Source organism: Patagioenas fasciata, chromosome 8, assembly GCF_037038585.1.
Source record: "Patagioenas fasciata isolate bPatFas1 chromosome 8, bPatFas1.hap1, whole genome shotgun sequence".
Classification (NCBI taxonomy): domain Eukaryota; kingdom Metazoa; phylum Chordata; class Aves; order Columbiformes; family Columbidae; genus Patagioenas; species Patagioenas fasciata.
Window position 1 is genome coordinate 21,635,766 of NC_092527.1, and position 14,972 is coordinate 21,650,737.

General features: G+C 43.4%; 1 protein-coding gene across 7 annotated transcripts in view; it reads right to left on the bottom strand.

The window, feature by feature from the left end:
- TLL2 (tolloid like 2) overlaps nt 1-14,972 on the bottom strand; it is a 91,392-nt gene that overhangs the window by 15,379 nt on the left and 61,041 nt on the right. For 6 of the 7 annotated variants that reach the window (XR_011740288.1, XM_071811877.1, XM_071811874.1 and 3 more), the window contains 4 exons: nt 8,944-9,059; nt 7,191-7,293; nt 4,002-4,118; nt 722-867 (listed from right to left, as the gene is read on the bottom strand). Coding sequence is in view for 6 of the 7 variants with exons in the window: in XM_071811877.1 (XP_071667978.1) it covers nt 722-867; nt 4,002-4,118; nt 7,191-7,293; nt 8,944-9,059 (482 nt within the window). In the remaining variant the exon portion in view is untranslated. The remainder of the gene's footprint in view (nt 1-721; nt 868-4,001; nt 4,119-7,190; nt 7,294-8,943; nt 9,060-14,972) is intronic. The other variant, XM_071811878.1, reaches the window with a different exon arrangement.

The window sequence follows — 14,972 nt, forward strand, 5'->3', positions numbered from 1 at the left end:
GAGAAGCTGTAAAGAACAGAGCAGAACAAAAAGGTTCAAGGAACAGCTGTGGGGTCACAGATAGAAGGCAGTGTGTCAGCCCATTCTAGGACAAGCACAGTAGGTGTGCACAAGTCACAGGAGCCTGTGGGCTTGCTGGGGTTTATGCACAAATCCAGGTCCTGTCCATGACTTATACATCAGTAGTCAGAAACAAATCATTGGGCACCTGGCTAAAAGTGTAAGACATCCTATACCCAGCAGAAGAAAACCTTTTCTGAGCTCTTAAAAGCCTGTCTGCCCTCTGGGAACATGATATCTCTTTGGAGAGTCACAAACATCCTACAATCTGCCAAACCCCAATGACACCAACAGGAGGGGTTTTGGTTTTGTTTGTTTGTTTGTTTGGGTTTTTTGTTTGTTTGTTTTTCTCCCCAGGATTGTGACCATACAACATCATTTGACCAGAATGAAAATTTAAGGACTCGTAAGTCCCTTATTTAACATCATAAGCAATTCTGTTGCCCTTCTAATTCTTTCTGTCTAGAGAAGCAGTTTTGGAAAACTCATAATATTTAAAACTTGGCTTCACAATCTCTAAGCAAACTTCTAGTGAGGAGAAATTATGTTCTGAAGTATTCAAAATATTTTTGTTATTATTATCTATATAACTTCTTAATTTTAAAAGATCTACAGAGGCAATATAACATCCATAGTATAATATAGAATTGACATTTCTCACCTCGAAGGCTTGGAACGTGATTCCTATGTGAAAGCCCTCAGAAACTGTGATCTTCCAGATGCACTCTTTGGAAGGTCTGTAGTCATCCGGGTAATTGGGAGATTGGATTTGTCCAGCATCTTTGTGAATTTCTCCACCACAAATAGCTTCATAAAAAACAAATGGCAAAACCACCATGAAATTGCAGGTTTTCCCTTAGGTAAAGCCTGCTCCACACACGGCCTTCTTCCTCATTCGAATCTGTATCAATACTGTTTGTTCCACAAAGCCACAAGTAATGCAAGTTTTTACAAATCTAACATTTTATCTCAGTGAGAGCGTCTCCTGCCTTGCAGTGCCAACCTCCTTAGACGGTAAACCCACTGGTACATGTTTTTTATGTGTTTGCATGGTTCACTCTCCTAGTCACCTTCATTACTGCTTAAAACCTGCTACCAGCACTAAGGACCAAGAAAAGAGAAAACCCACCAAAACCACAAATAAAATAAAATAAAATAAAATAAAATAAAATAAATTCCCTTCCTCAAACCCCAAACCAAACCCCCCCCCACAGCACACAACCAGTTTCTAATCTAATCAGCCACACGGTGGCAATATTAACACAAGCATGAATTGAGCTGTTGACCAGCAGATCATCAGGCTGACAGCTGCGAAGGAAAAATTAAGTTTTGTGCTAAATCTAAGAATGAATAAGTTTTAAGTCCAAGAACAGAAAATTTAATTAAAATCTAGTTTAATACAAAACCAGCAGAGACCTCAAAGGCAATAGCAGTTCAGCATAATTGTCCGTAAGACTATGTAACAAATGAAAGCAAGATCGCAGGCTAAAACCTGTGTTACCCTGTGATGCAAGACACACAGACAGCCAACAGTATTTTCTCTATCCACTGCAAAAGTTCACACTGAAATTCAGTTGAACAGCTAAGTATACTGGTAGAGCTTTACTGCAAAACAGAAAGAACAGCTGCTGAGAAAGCCTGAGAAGGCAATAGCAATGACAAATTTAGGGCTGCCAGCAGTGCTGTAGGACAAAACCACCAGCATTTTCCCATCTTGAATCTCATGAAAGACAAGGAACAATGTGACTGAACTACTAAAACACTTTCACTACATTAACTGTCGTTTATTAATAGTATCAAGTAATTCTCCCATCACATGGCTACATGCTTCTGCCTCTTTCCTCCCATCTACCGAAAACTTCAGGGCCAAGACCTGGAAGAATCCAAATCCAAAAATCAGTCCTCACCCACAGGGCTCCCAGCAAAGTTCAGATGCACAAGCAATTACATGCACTCTCACTAAAGCAGAGGACAGAGAAGCAGTGCTAAAATCCACTTTGGCTTTTTAGTATGTGAGGAAAAAGAGTTCGAAAGAAAAAGAGGAGCTAAGAGCAAAGCAGAGAGCATGTTGGACAAAAAAATGATAGAAAATTAAACATTTAAGGACCATGCCTCCTGGAAATAAAAATTACACTCTCTTCTAAACACAGAAGTCACAAAACAGCTGAGCAAGCCACCTGACAACGGAGGAAAGAAACCAGCCATTACCAGAGCTTGCATCAGAGGGAAATACAGATTGAGGAAGATTTTCAGAAACTGTCCTGTTTCAGCAAATAGATTATGGAGACAGATGCAGATAATCTCACTACCTGTTGCTCTGAGAAGACAAGGCTGAGCTAAGAAAAGAACTATGCAAGGGGTCATCACTGTTTCTGTGGTACAAGCTGGCTTCCACCAGTTATACTTTGTGCTTGCTCTCAGGCTTAGCGATAGATTTCACACTTTTCCAATGGGAAGTTTCTTGCAGGAAAGGGTTATATAAAGAGCCAGAGCTTTGAAGAGGCAGGAAAATATGAAGAGTCTGAGGGATGCAAAGTTTGATCACTAGATGCACATTCTGTTTCATTTGCTCTCCTCAATAATCAAGTAAAGCAAGTATTGCTCATGTTTACTGAACCTTTAGGGGTTATTTATTAATCAACAGGAAATACAGGAAATTATCAAGAGGAAAAAAAGTTTTGCAAACTGACTTTGGCATTTAGCCCATGTAAAATTTTTTTCTTCTTCAGTATCATTTAGCAATATGAAGCACAAAGCCATATTATTTTTCTTTTAAAGTTGGAGCAGATATCACTGGGGAATAGCCTATTGTAAGAATTAAGCTGATGAGTCCACAAAAGCAATAAGCCAAAAGAAAATAATCTATTAGAGACACAATAGGTTTGACCACTTCTAATTTCAACAAAGTACCACTAAAGGGGTGTTACAAATCACATGGTCCAGGCAACAGCTGCTTCTCAGGAGAGATATATTATTAAAAAAAAAAAAATCAGGCAAGCTACCTCTGTCTCTGGGGCAAGAATTCCTGCAGAAACCAGATATTTCTCCTGTGAAACAGATTTGTTAGCGCCACACTGTTGTGAAATCCTCATATGCTTTATTTGCACTTCCCCAACAGTCCCATGCTTTCTTCACTTCCCTCTGTTAGCATCATTATTCATGAATATACTGGACACTTGGGCACTGGGCTTCCAGTGTCATGCTTGTTCCTGTGGCTGCAGAAGGAAGATGATGCAGCGTCAGTACCAATAACGTCAACCTCGATAGTGTTGGCAACACTGGTACTTCTAAGAAAATGCCTGTTGCCCAGAGAACAATGAAGCCTTTTAATACATTTTAGAACCATTATTGTAAGAAACAAGCATATATGGAGAAGGGTTGTTACTGGCTTTTCTAGTATTGCTCCTCCTCTGAAGTGGTTTCAGCATCCCAGTGCCATGCAAGTTTCCAAAGTACCTGACCTGCAGAAAAATCTGACATGCTAACTTCTAATCTTCTGTAAGTAAAACATACAGAGGAGAAACCAAAACACAATCTTTGCATTTAAGACGACAAACAAAATCAACAAAACAAACAAACAAATGCTGCATTATGTGATATAAAATGCATGATCCAAAACAGAACTTCGCTTGTTAAAATACTGGAACTCCTGCTACGCCCAGCACAGCTGCTTGCAGGGTCTGGTTAGGGAAAATAGAACCTGGCCTGCAAACAGAAGCTATTGCCCTGCTGTCCCCCAAAAAATGTCAGTATCTAGTTGGAAGATCCATGCCTTGTCTGCTGAAACAGCTTGCAAAATCTGCCAATTGCCCTAAAAAAAAGAGTGGAGGCTGCGTCTAGCCACATGGTGAAGCAGAACTCCTATTGACTCGATAAACCAACTGCATCCTGTTCTGGCTGCTCCACGCAATACAACAGACTTCTTCTAGCTAAGGCTGTACCTTCATAGACCACAAAGAAGCCTTTGCCCAGGATGTTACTGCTGCTCCGGAACTCGATCCACAGCCTGCTGTCCGTGGAGATTACCGGCTCAGGGATCTTGTTGCCACAAAATCTACCTAGAAGGCAGGAAAGAGACAATAAAGATCTCCTGGCTGATGGGCAGCACAGCATAGCAGGCACCTGCAGCTCCAGGAAGCAAAGAGTCTGTGGTTAAATGAGCTTTGCTTATGTAAAAAAAAATCCTTGCACTATCATTACTTGTGCTTTTGAATGAATTTCTGTTTGGATTTTTTTTCCCCCGTTAATGTTCTATCGAATTATTAAAATAATAAAGGTTTTCTTCAGCTGGGAGCAGAAACCAGTAGTCACAGAAGCAGTCTCTGTTGCTCTGCTAAATTCAAAAGGGCTCTGTTTTTATCACCTGATTGGGCAAATGAGCTGCAAGGATGGGGAACCATTCCATGTCCTTCCAGAGATGTGACATTAGGGAACGTCCTTTCTACCTGTTAGGCCTTGGAAACTCCTTAATCTCTTTGCATCCAAGAGCAACATGTCCAAGTCAAACTGAAGGCAGGACATAGCCATGCTGATGAGAAAAGGCCCCTTATCTCGTTCTCTGCTCTCACTTGCCCTGGTGAATTTACCTCCCCCCAGTTAAGCCTCTGCAGTTATTCAATCTATTTCAAGAGGTTTGTAAGCAAGAGCCTTTTTGCTCCACAGTTCACCCAGCTCTAAGTTCTTCGGCATGCACCCGAATCCTGACAGCAATGGAGAATCCTGAAACTAAACAGCTGCAGACAGCATCTGCAGTCCAAACAACCTCCACAACCCTAATTTGGTGCTCTTTTACCTGCTCCAGCCAGAAGCTCCTCATGGAAACAGAGCAGGCACCACGTATGCGCTGAGAACACACACTGTAAACATGATTTTTACTCCAGCTGACACCAGAAAAGCTATATACTGAATTCAGCACGGTCTTGGCACTCTGTGCAACTGAAGCCCCTGTGGGAGTGTGACAGCAGCAGAGAGCAGTTCCTCAGGCTGAATTCAGTCAGCACAGTGGTGATAGGGGACCCTGGCCTTGCACCACCAAGCGAAGGCTTCTCTGAACAACCTCCACTGGCCACCAACCTAGCTAACACCTTACCTGCAAGGGAGCACTTTAGATCCCATCAGCAGGCTGTACTGGTGGTTCCCTACACTGGATAAGGAGACAGACAGTTCAAGGCCTGTTGACTGGTAGGCAGAGAAGGCTGCAGCTTTTCCTGTGTATGGGAGGCAGAGTAGTTTGCATTAATCCTGTGCATTAAAAGCCTAAGGGCCCACTGCTTAGCCAGCTGCCCCACAGTCGGCTACTGTCACTTTTGGCTCTGCCTGACCCACTTTCCCACTAGCAGCCTTGGGAAGAATAAGACCTCTGTGGCAGTGCAGATGAGATTGCACGGAAGACGAGTTGCAAACCTTGCTTCTTTGCAATGGCAGTTTCACTGCAAAGGTTTTTCCTTTGTGGAGTTCCCCATCCTAATATTAGCACAGATCCCAGCTATATTTAACTATTCAGTTCTGAGCCCCTGTGCCCCAAAGCTGCCCTGTGCTGCTGGGGCAGCGTGACAGCCCTGCAGCGTACCAATAGCATCGCCTGCCTCTGCTCCCCAAGGGGATGCTAACAAACAGCATCAGCACTGCAAAGCTCCTTCCTCTATGGTCACTGAGCAACTGCCTCCTGGATTTAGATCGAGAGTTTAACAACGGTGTCAAGGAGAGGAAACGCAGATGAGGAACGAGAATGAGCAAACTCCTCAGAGTGTGATAAAGGGCCCATTCATAAAAAGTTATACACTATTTAAAGGCTAGGTTTTCACACACTTCCCTGGGAAAATATGCAGCACACATGTATTTTTTTTCCTCTCCGCAAGAAGCCCGTGCTTTCACAATTCACACTAATCCCTCCTCCCCACCCCCTGCTGAATTGCCCTCTTGTCTGCCTCTTCCGAGCTGATTTCATGGGCTCAGTGCCTTGCAGGAGTTGTGGCCACTCTTGCAGTGTCTCCTTCCATATGGAAACACTCATAAATACACCTGCAATCTGGGGACAGGAAGGTGCTCGGCTTCTGAAATACCTTTAAATTACTCAGCAGAAAAAATAAATAACGAGGAACTAAGTTGCAGCTGCTGGAGCAATGTTACCTGACACATGTGCAGCAGAAAGCAGCAATAAATGCTGCCAACCCCAAAACAGGCAGGAAGCAGTAAAACCAGCTGCCAGCTCTGCACTGAAAGGCCCACAGCAACCTCTAGGGTGCAGCACAGCTCCAGCCTCAGCGTGACACCTGGTACCAGGGCTGGGATGTCCAGCAGGGCCAAGGAGAGCACCCAGACCTCCTTAAACCCTCTGACACATCCCGCATAGGCCAGTCTTGTGCTGCAACACAGGGCACGGCACCCCCAACGCAGCCAGTGAGACTACACAAGCTGACTGCTTTTTTCCTTTCAGGCAGAAGTGGAATTTCACACATCAGGACACCGAGGTTAAGAGACAGGGTGAGGACCAGAGCCAGTGGCAAAGCAGGTGGGATTCCTGACTGCCCAGTCAGGGTGGCAGAAGATTTGCAGGTATGATAGCAGAAGGCAGAGGAACAGGGAGGACACAGAGCAGCTGCACTTCCTCAAGATTTTTGGGAGCAGGAGCAGAGTAGAGCCCTTGCATGGTCCTATAACCTAGGCACAGTTTAGGAAGTTCCCTACTAGAAATAGAAAGGCCCAAAGTAGAGACTACCGTGTATTTGAGAAGTTATGGCAGGAGCCTGGTCCAGTAGCCATATGGCTGCTTCATTCTGACTCCCTGACCATTCCATCCAGGTCTTAGAAAAAAGCAATAATAAAACTCCAGAGGTCACATTTTTAATCCCAGTCATGCCCTCAACTCACTTCCGTCTCTGCCTCAGTTCTCAAGCTGGAAAATGAAGGAATAAAGTCTTTGCTACCAAACGACTTGGAGCACGGGCCACTTGGTGTGAACACAGCACACCAACATCTCTGAATGGAGACATCAATAGCTGGCCAGTGCACTGGCTGAACATAAGCTCCTTCCAGGTAAAGGAAGGGTTGTATCTGTTTGTGGTTTTTTTCCCCCCAATAAGCTCCAAGAACAACACGTGAAATGCAATTAAAACAAAACAGCTACTCACCCAGTAACGGAGCCTTCCTCCAGTAGCCATCACGCACTTCCACATAATCATACCAGCAAAGGCGACTTTTAAATAGGTCCATTGATGTGAAGTTCAACATAATCTGAAAGGAGAGAGAACATGCTTCTCTTTGGGAAGGGAACTGCTTTAAAGAGAAGACCCTACAGGTTAGGTGCCTCACCTCTGCTACTGTGTTGTGGGAGTATGCAGCAAAACACAGGTTGGACAGTTGGTTGGATTTTTTAATCAGCTTTCCTCATAAAGGAAAGGATTCTCAAGGTATTTTAATGAAACCATGAAAGTACATGACAGTAGACAGCACTTTACTATCCATTCTGTAATTCACAGTCACTGTTCCTCAGTTATTAAATTGCTACTTAAAAAGGTCTTATTTGTTTTCGTTTGTTTTAAATTGAAAATTGAATATTTGGGTTTGATTAATAGGAATATCACAGAGAAACATATTGCCTCAAAATACACCTGTTTGTGGTCTACACCCTTATATAAAGGACTCTTGTAAGCTAATTTCGCTGAGAAGTTTCCACATTCTGACAATTACACTCATGCCATCACCATGATGCAATTCAGTGGCTTTACTGAGCAGAGCTTAGTATTAAAATGTTATCCTTTTGGTCTCCTTCCTCCATAACAAGGATTCCAGCCCTTGCTCTGAGTCTATGCAAGTCACCAATGGGGATGTACTTGTGGCATTTTTGTCCTTGTAAGATTTGACCAATATATTAATTTACATTTATATTCTGCCACAGAAATATCATTAGATTAAAATAGGTATTGATACAAGTCTTCTGAAGAGGCTGAGAGACAGAGGTATAATTTACAGTAAGATTTACACAGCAAAACTCCCAGTGCAATATTTTCAAAACCTGGACTGTTCTCGGCACCCTTGCCCTGGCAAAGCTCATAGCAGGAGCTCAACAGTGTGCGGGACTGGGCTTACAGGTGATGGGATCGGGTCCCAGAGCAAGACGGCTGCTGCAAAACAAGTGAGTTCTGCTCTTCTTTGTTCAAATCTGAGTCTTAAGTGTGTCTCGGGGGTGGTCCTCAGCAAAGCTGCTCTGCCGAGGAGCTCCCAAGCCAGGCTGCGCATTCTTGCAGCCTGGTACAGCATGAAAGGCCTGAAGGGCTGGTATTAGTGGATTAAGGAAAGATTTCATTTCCACAGGAAGATCAATAAAACAAAAGGAGCTGGGAAGAAAGTGGACAGGGTGGCTGATTGATGCTCAGCGGGGCTCAGCATTTCAAGGCAGGGAGCTGGAGTCCCCTGACAGGGACATTATGCCTGTGTGACAGGGGCAGGCCGCTGATGTCACTCATAGCTCCTTTCGGAATCCCAGCTTGCTGGCACATTTTATCTAACTCGTCTGACTGGCACCTGGCTTTGAAAGACGATTCCCCCAGCTCCAAGCTTGGCCAGAGCTAGCGGCTGGCAGGAGACTGTCCAGGCAGGGTTTAGCCTTGAATCGAGAGGAAGGATCACGCATCAATGCACAGCCAGACCTGTGAGGGGGCTCTGCTCCAGTGTTACCTCTTCTTTCCTCAGGATCGTGTATTCCAGACCCCACCTCTGGAATAACAGCGATGGTGCTTGGAAGTCTTTCCAGGCTCCATCCCTGCACTTCAGGAGTGCAGAGATGTACTGCATGATCTTCTGGCAGCTGCTAACACTGTCATCACAGGCAAAACCAGATGCAAGGGAAGCATAGAGTACACCGCATGCTGCTGTGGCACCTACCTTCTCCCCTGGGGTCACAGAGATCCTCCAGACACAATGGGAATAAGAGGGGTAGCCATTTGGAAAGCCAGGGGCTGAGAAATTCCCTGTTGAGTCCTGCAAGGTCTCTCCACAAGCTGTGATAGAGGGGGAAAAAAAACCAACACCATGGAGTGATCCTCTGAAAGATACCAGAGTGTATCAAAACATTTGCACATGGCTGCTGCATGCAGGTTGGTGGCTGGTACTCTAATGATGTTCATTCATGTGCTGGGAAAGGTTACTGACTACCTGAGACCTCACCAAAGGGATGATGCGAAACTTGTCAGGATCCCCAGGACAGAAGATTATCAGTACAAGAACACAGGGGAAACAGGTTTTAGAAAAACACCAATCTTCCTTCCACACATGAGCACTTTTAGTTTTCAGTCCTACTGAGGAATAGCTCATCCACTAATCAAAGGCAAAATATTAACCGCACTCTACCTCGCAACCCCAAGACTGTTACAGCAAATCTGTTTTCCCTTCATTACAAGCTGCTCAATTAAGTTCTCCTTAGTTACCATTGTTAAGTGTCTTTTTTTTCCTCTTTGAGTCAAAACATCCTAAACAAAAGCAGGGCAAGCCCCACTGCCCTCAAGCTTCAGCTGTCCAGCACCTACCCTGCTGTCACAGCGTGCACAATAAAACATGAGAACGGCAGCTCGTTCTGCTCTGCACCTTCCCATTTTTGCAGCCTGCTGTAGATAATGAAATGAAGATCCCAGAGTGACTTTCAGGAAGCAAGTAACATGCACACACATGCATATGTTCCTTTAGTGAACTGGAGCTTCCAACATCTGGGAAAGCCACAGCTCCTGTAGTTCCTGCTCTCTGAGCCAGGAAGACTGAGCTGGAGCAAGGAGTGACCATCTACATCTGCAGAGCAGCTGACTGGCTAGGTCACAGGATCACAAATATCAAAGCTCCCATTTCCTTCAGAGTCCACACTATACACATGCGGATACCCATCCCAAGGAGCAAGGACCTTGGCTTGCCTGCTTTTCAGTTGTTTTTTTCTAATTTCATAACCGCTTGATGTTACGAAACTTCCCTTGACCAGCAACTTGGTTTCCTCAGTGACAGCAAGGCAGCTCCCAAAAATCCCTTGTTAAGCAGCAGTGCTTTGAAAGATCTGACAAACCCAAACATCTGTCTCCCTTTCTCATGGAAATGCCAGGGGATGTTCCTCTGCCTCATGTTATCACACACTCACTAATTTTTTCAGCTATAATCACATTTAGATGGGCAGGTCAGAAGCTGGAGGTGAAAAGAGACTGGTCCCATGCAAAAAGTGTAATATCTTCAAGGAGGGGAGAGAGAGCCACCTAGGCCAGAAATTCTGAACTTCCCTGAAGCAGTTTGACAGGTCAGACTGGATGAACAATACACAGCGATACAAAAAAGGGGTGTGCTGGATTGACTGAAATAGAGTTAATTTTCTTCATGCAGTTAGAAACTCCTTTTTCATAGCCAACACAGTCGTTGTTTAGATTTAGTTTGAGAACAGCAAGATAACGCCCCAAGACAGAATTCATGTTTCTCTTCAAGTAACTTTCCAGTGTTTTTGAGTTGGAATGAATAGAATGTAAGAACTTGCTGTTAGCTTAGTTGTTGTCTAGGAGACCAAGGTCCTTCTGGGCTCTCTATCTACAGGTGCGAGGCAGCTAGGACAAGGGACATGGATGCAACAGACCCTGACTGACATCCAGGCTGATCAATGAGAATACTCCACATCATCGGTGTCATGCTTTGTATTTAATGAGAGCTGGCTTTTCCAGCTTGGGCAACCTGTCCCGGTTCTGCTCTGTTCCAGCTGAGTTATGTTTGAGAGTTTCTTTTAGTTTGGCCTTTTACCATTCTGCTGTTTTGCAGTGGGCCTCTGGGCCTTTCTGCCTTTTTAGCATTTTTGTCCTCTCCCCAGGATCGGCTGTTCAGGACCAGTGTGCTCTCTCTCTTCCTGGGACTTGCTGCTCGGTATGGATGGAGTTCGGGAGGAACTGCACAGAGTATTGCTTATTTTATGCTTTATTTTTATTTTATACTAATTATTATTATTATTATTATTATTATTATTAGTAGTAGTAGTAGTATTTTGTTACTTTATTAAACTGTTTTTAGTTCAGTCCACAAGTTTCTTCCTTTGCTTTCGATTCTCTCCCCTACTTGGGAGCAGGGAGAGGTGGGGAGCGAATGAGTGGCTATCATGGTTTTGATTGCTAGCTGTGGTTAAACCATGACAGAGGTTTTGCTCAGCCAAAGAGCTCCTAGGTGTACTCTGGAATGTGGAGTCACTACTGGGAATGAGTTGCACATATTTCAAGGCACAAGTCAGCATGGGATCTGGCAAAGCAATTCCTGTCAAGAAAGTCAAAGGTATTTTAAACTACTCAGAAAAAGCACCACTGAGCAAAACAGGCAGGTAAATGCATACACCTGGCCCAAAGGAACAAAGAAAACAAGTGAGAGTTCAAAATCTCCATGCTGCTCCTTCATTCTCAAGCAGTTTTGAACCCCAAGAACTCTCTCTACCATCATGCAACTTCAAAGGAGCATTGCACTGCAAGTTTCAGTTTCAAAGCATTCTGCAGAAATAGTTAATATCCTCCTGCCTCTCCCAACAGGTTTGGCAGGTGACGCTGTCTGTATTCTTCAGGTGAGCACAGAAGATTGTAAAAGGTGATGGTCTGCATGAACTGGAGAAGAAATCCAGACTTCTATTTGCAGAACAAATACATTTCCTTCCCCCTCCACCTCTTGCAAAGATGCCTTGCCTTGTTAACTGTAGCAGTCTGTTAGGATAACTCCAGCTCCCATGACAGTCCTAGGACCCTCAACCAAGGAACACATGCTGCTCCAGCAGATAAACTTCTCAAAGAAGCTGGATCCCAGACATATTCATTCTGAGGACAGCAAGCCATTCTTCAGATGATCCTCTGGCATCATCACTGGTCAATTCATGGTCTGGAGTGGCCACCACCTTAGGATGGCTCTAGGAATGCCAACATCTGACAAGGTGTCCCAATAAAGAGGGGATTCTAATCCATAACTCGACAAGATATATAGATGTCCTTTTTCCCTGCTCAAAAATCTATTTAAAAAAATATTAAATGACAAAGAGAACTCTAAAACACTGGGAACACATACTTCATTACCATAATGGCACTGGACAAGAGGATTACCGCCCTCAGCTGAACTTCAGCAAAGCTTTCCAACAACCCAGACTTAATTCTCCCAAGCGTAACTACACGGTACCTTGCAAGACTGTAATTATGGAACAGACACTAACATATCTACCACCAAGGACTACTCTGCTAAAATATCATGAAAGCAGATGTAGCTAACTATCCAAACCTTGAAGAGGAAACTCTCCAAACCTCCTGGGAGAGGCTGGCCTTTCAGCCCAGAGGAGGGCAATTGCCCGCATGTCTAGGGAGAAGCAGGATAATAACGAGCAATGCATATTTGTGTAGAGCAGAATCTCTTGCAGAACACACTGATAAGCAATACAAATGTACTCCATTTAGTCACAAAGCCAACAGGTCCAGTAAAAGTACTGTTTGGTACTTCTGAGACCCAAGAAACTGAGCTGTCTTTTCACACGTGGTGGAGGTGCTGTTGCACAAATAAGCTGCTAGAAAGGAACAGAGGTGAAAAGCAAAGTAGGAAAGGTCAATGCTTCAGAAGTCATTTGTAGATGTAGTTGAGTGACAAGCACTTACTGCTCACCAGCTGGTTACTGGTACACTACATCTTTTTCAAGCTGAACATAGTATTGTATAGGATGACATAATGCAAGACCATTCTCCATTTATAGTTTAGCCATCACTGCAGTTAGCAGAGCTACACATAGAGGCCTGTTTCCTTTAGCATAAGATTGCTGGATGTGCTATACTCATCAAATCCTCAACATGCACCTTTATAAAACTCTACCATTTACTACTACACAGCAGAATGCATTTTGTTTTCCAGAAATTCCTTCAGCAAATCTAATCTGGTTTCACCTGGCTTGGTACTAACTTTAACCCAGCAGGTAGGTATAAGCTCTAGGGAATTAAGAACAATTTAAACCAGCAGGGTTTGAGAATGGAAAAGCTAAGACAGCTCTAACTGTAGCAGCCACAAGAGCTCCAGCCTAATGAGTTGCAGAGCCCTGTTTCTTGCAATAGACACAGCAGTCACTCTGGCTTGTACCACTGCACACTTGTAACTCATCCTTCACTATGCTAGCTGTTTTTTGGGGGCCCTTTCTCAGGCATTCTCAGATGGACACTCTCTTTCTAAAAATGAAACCATCTGCCGTTCAACTTCTGGACTATGTTGTTGCATTTTACTTAAAAACCCTCAGCTTGACTACTGAACAAAGTTGTCCTCAAAGCCTCATTCAGACCCTGCTCAAACATACAATACAAGTCCTTTGGGTTTGAACTCCTATGCTTTGCATTTTGCACAGGAAGAGAACTTTTCAAGCTACAGATTCAAATGGCAGCTGAACATGTTAATGTCATCAAATATATTGCACCCCTTCTCTTCAAATGCAACCTGTGAATAAGTTTTGAGGCAAAGGAAAAAAGAAAACCAGCCAAAACAATAGGTATTTGAAGAAAATTTGTTTAGTAGACTTAAAGCTCTAAACAATCTGCTGTCAAATGTTTTCTGAACTGATATAACCTCTGCTAAAACTCTCTGGAAAAAGTTCTAGAAAGTAGAAGACTTCTACTTTGCAAGTAGAAAACTGAGACTCATAAGGGTCCTCATTTTAAGAAACTTGCTTTGTAGCTTTTAGCTTTACTTTAACTCCAGGCCAAAGCGGCTTTTCAGCTTGCCTCAAAAAATCTGAATCTGCAGTTGATGCTTCCAGCTATGGGATTGAAAAAGCTGCTTGGATCAGGTCTGACTCAAACAAAAAACATGGTGCAAGACATCTCTATTTTTTTTTTAAATTTTATTTTTGAGTGTTCAAATGATCCAATTGCTAAACTCACCTGTGAGATGATTTTCCAAGAACTACATCTTGTTCAGACAAAAGTGAATCAGAGAAAATTATGAGTGGTAAAAAGAAAAAAACCCAAAAAACCAAAAAACCAAAACAATAACAACAACCACGTTAGTCAGAACTAGCATACCTAAGAAAGCTGTATCACTCACTATAAGCTAAGTAGTGATCCCCAAATATCACAGACCCTGAAGTACTGTTGATCCCTAGAATTTATTTTAGACCCTTGTGAACTCACATTCTTGACATGGATAAAGAAAAGAAGCAGATTTGCACACCAGCTATCCCTCATTTCCCATGGCCTCATTAATAGTTCACAGAGCAGTGCCAGCCAGCCACTCACTTAAGATGTGACTCTATACCGGTAAAACTTCTCTCTCCTACTAACATTTTCCTCTTTGCGACAGGTTTGTTCCAAGAAAATTAGTCGTTTATGATCTTATTAGGTTTATGATCAGTCAAAGCCACTCTCAATGGGACCAACATGCTGGCCAGCCCAACCATTTAGATAGACTCCTGGGCTGTGCTTGCAAAAGTCCTTTTTTTCTTTTTTTTAATTTTACAGAGTCATTCTGCAGAATTAGGGCAACTCTCATTCTCCAGTATCTTATCATGAATGTTTCATTACCAGTAGAAATTCAACAGAGCTTGTTAAATTTTCACTCTCTGAGCATCACACTTTCTGTGCTATCTTTCTCCCCAGTTGTTGCAGTCGATACCACAGGCACCACATCGGGTGCCACCTTTGCTGCGAGCCTCTCTCTACATCCCCACATTCAAAGTGTCCACCAGTCTGGCAGATTTCTTCTCTGGAATCTGGTTTTCTCTGTTAATCTATTCAGCTAAAATTGTCACATAAACTTCTGCTGTCTAATATCTCCACTTCAAAAAGATCCTTTTGTTCTGATGAGTAAATTTAGTCTCCCAATCCCATCTGTGACCCAAATGTTCTTTTTAGATCCCAGACAAAGCAGGACTCAGTACATCACACATATGTAGATGGATTCTCTACCAA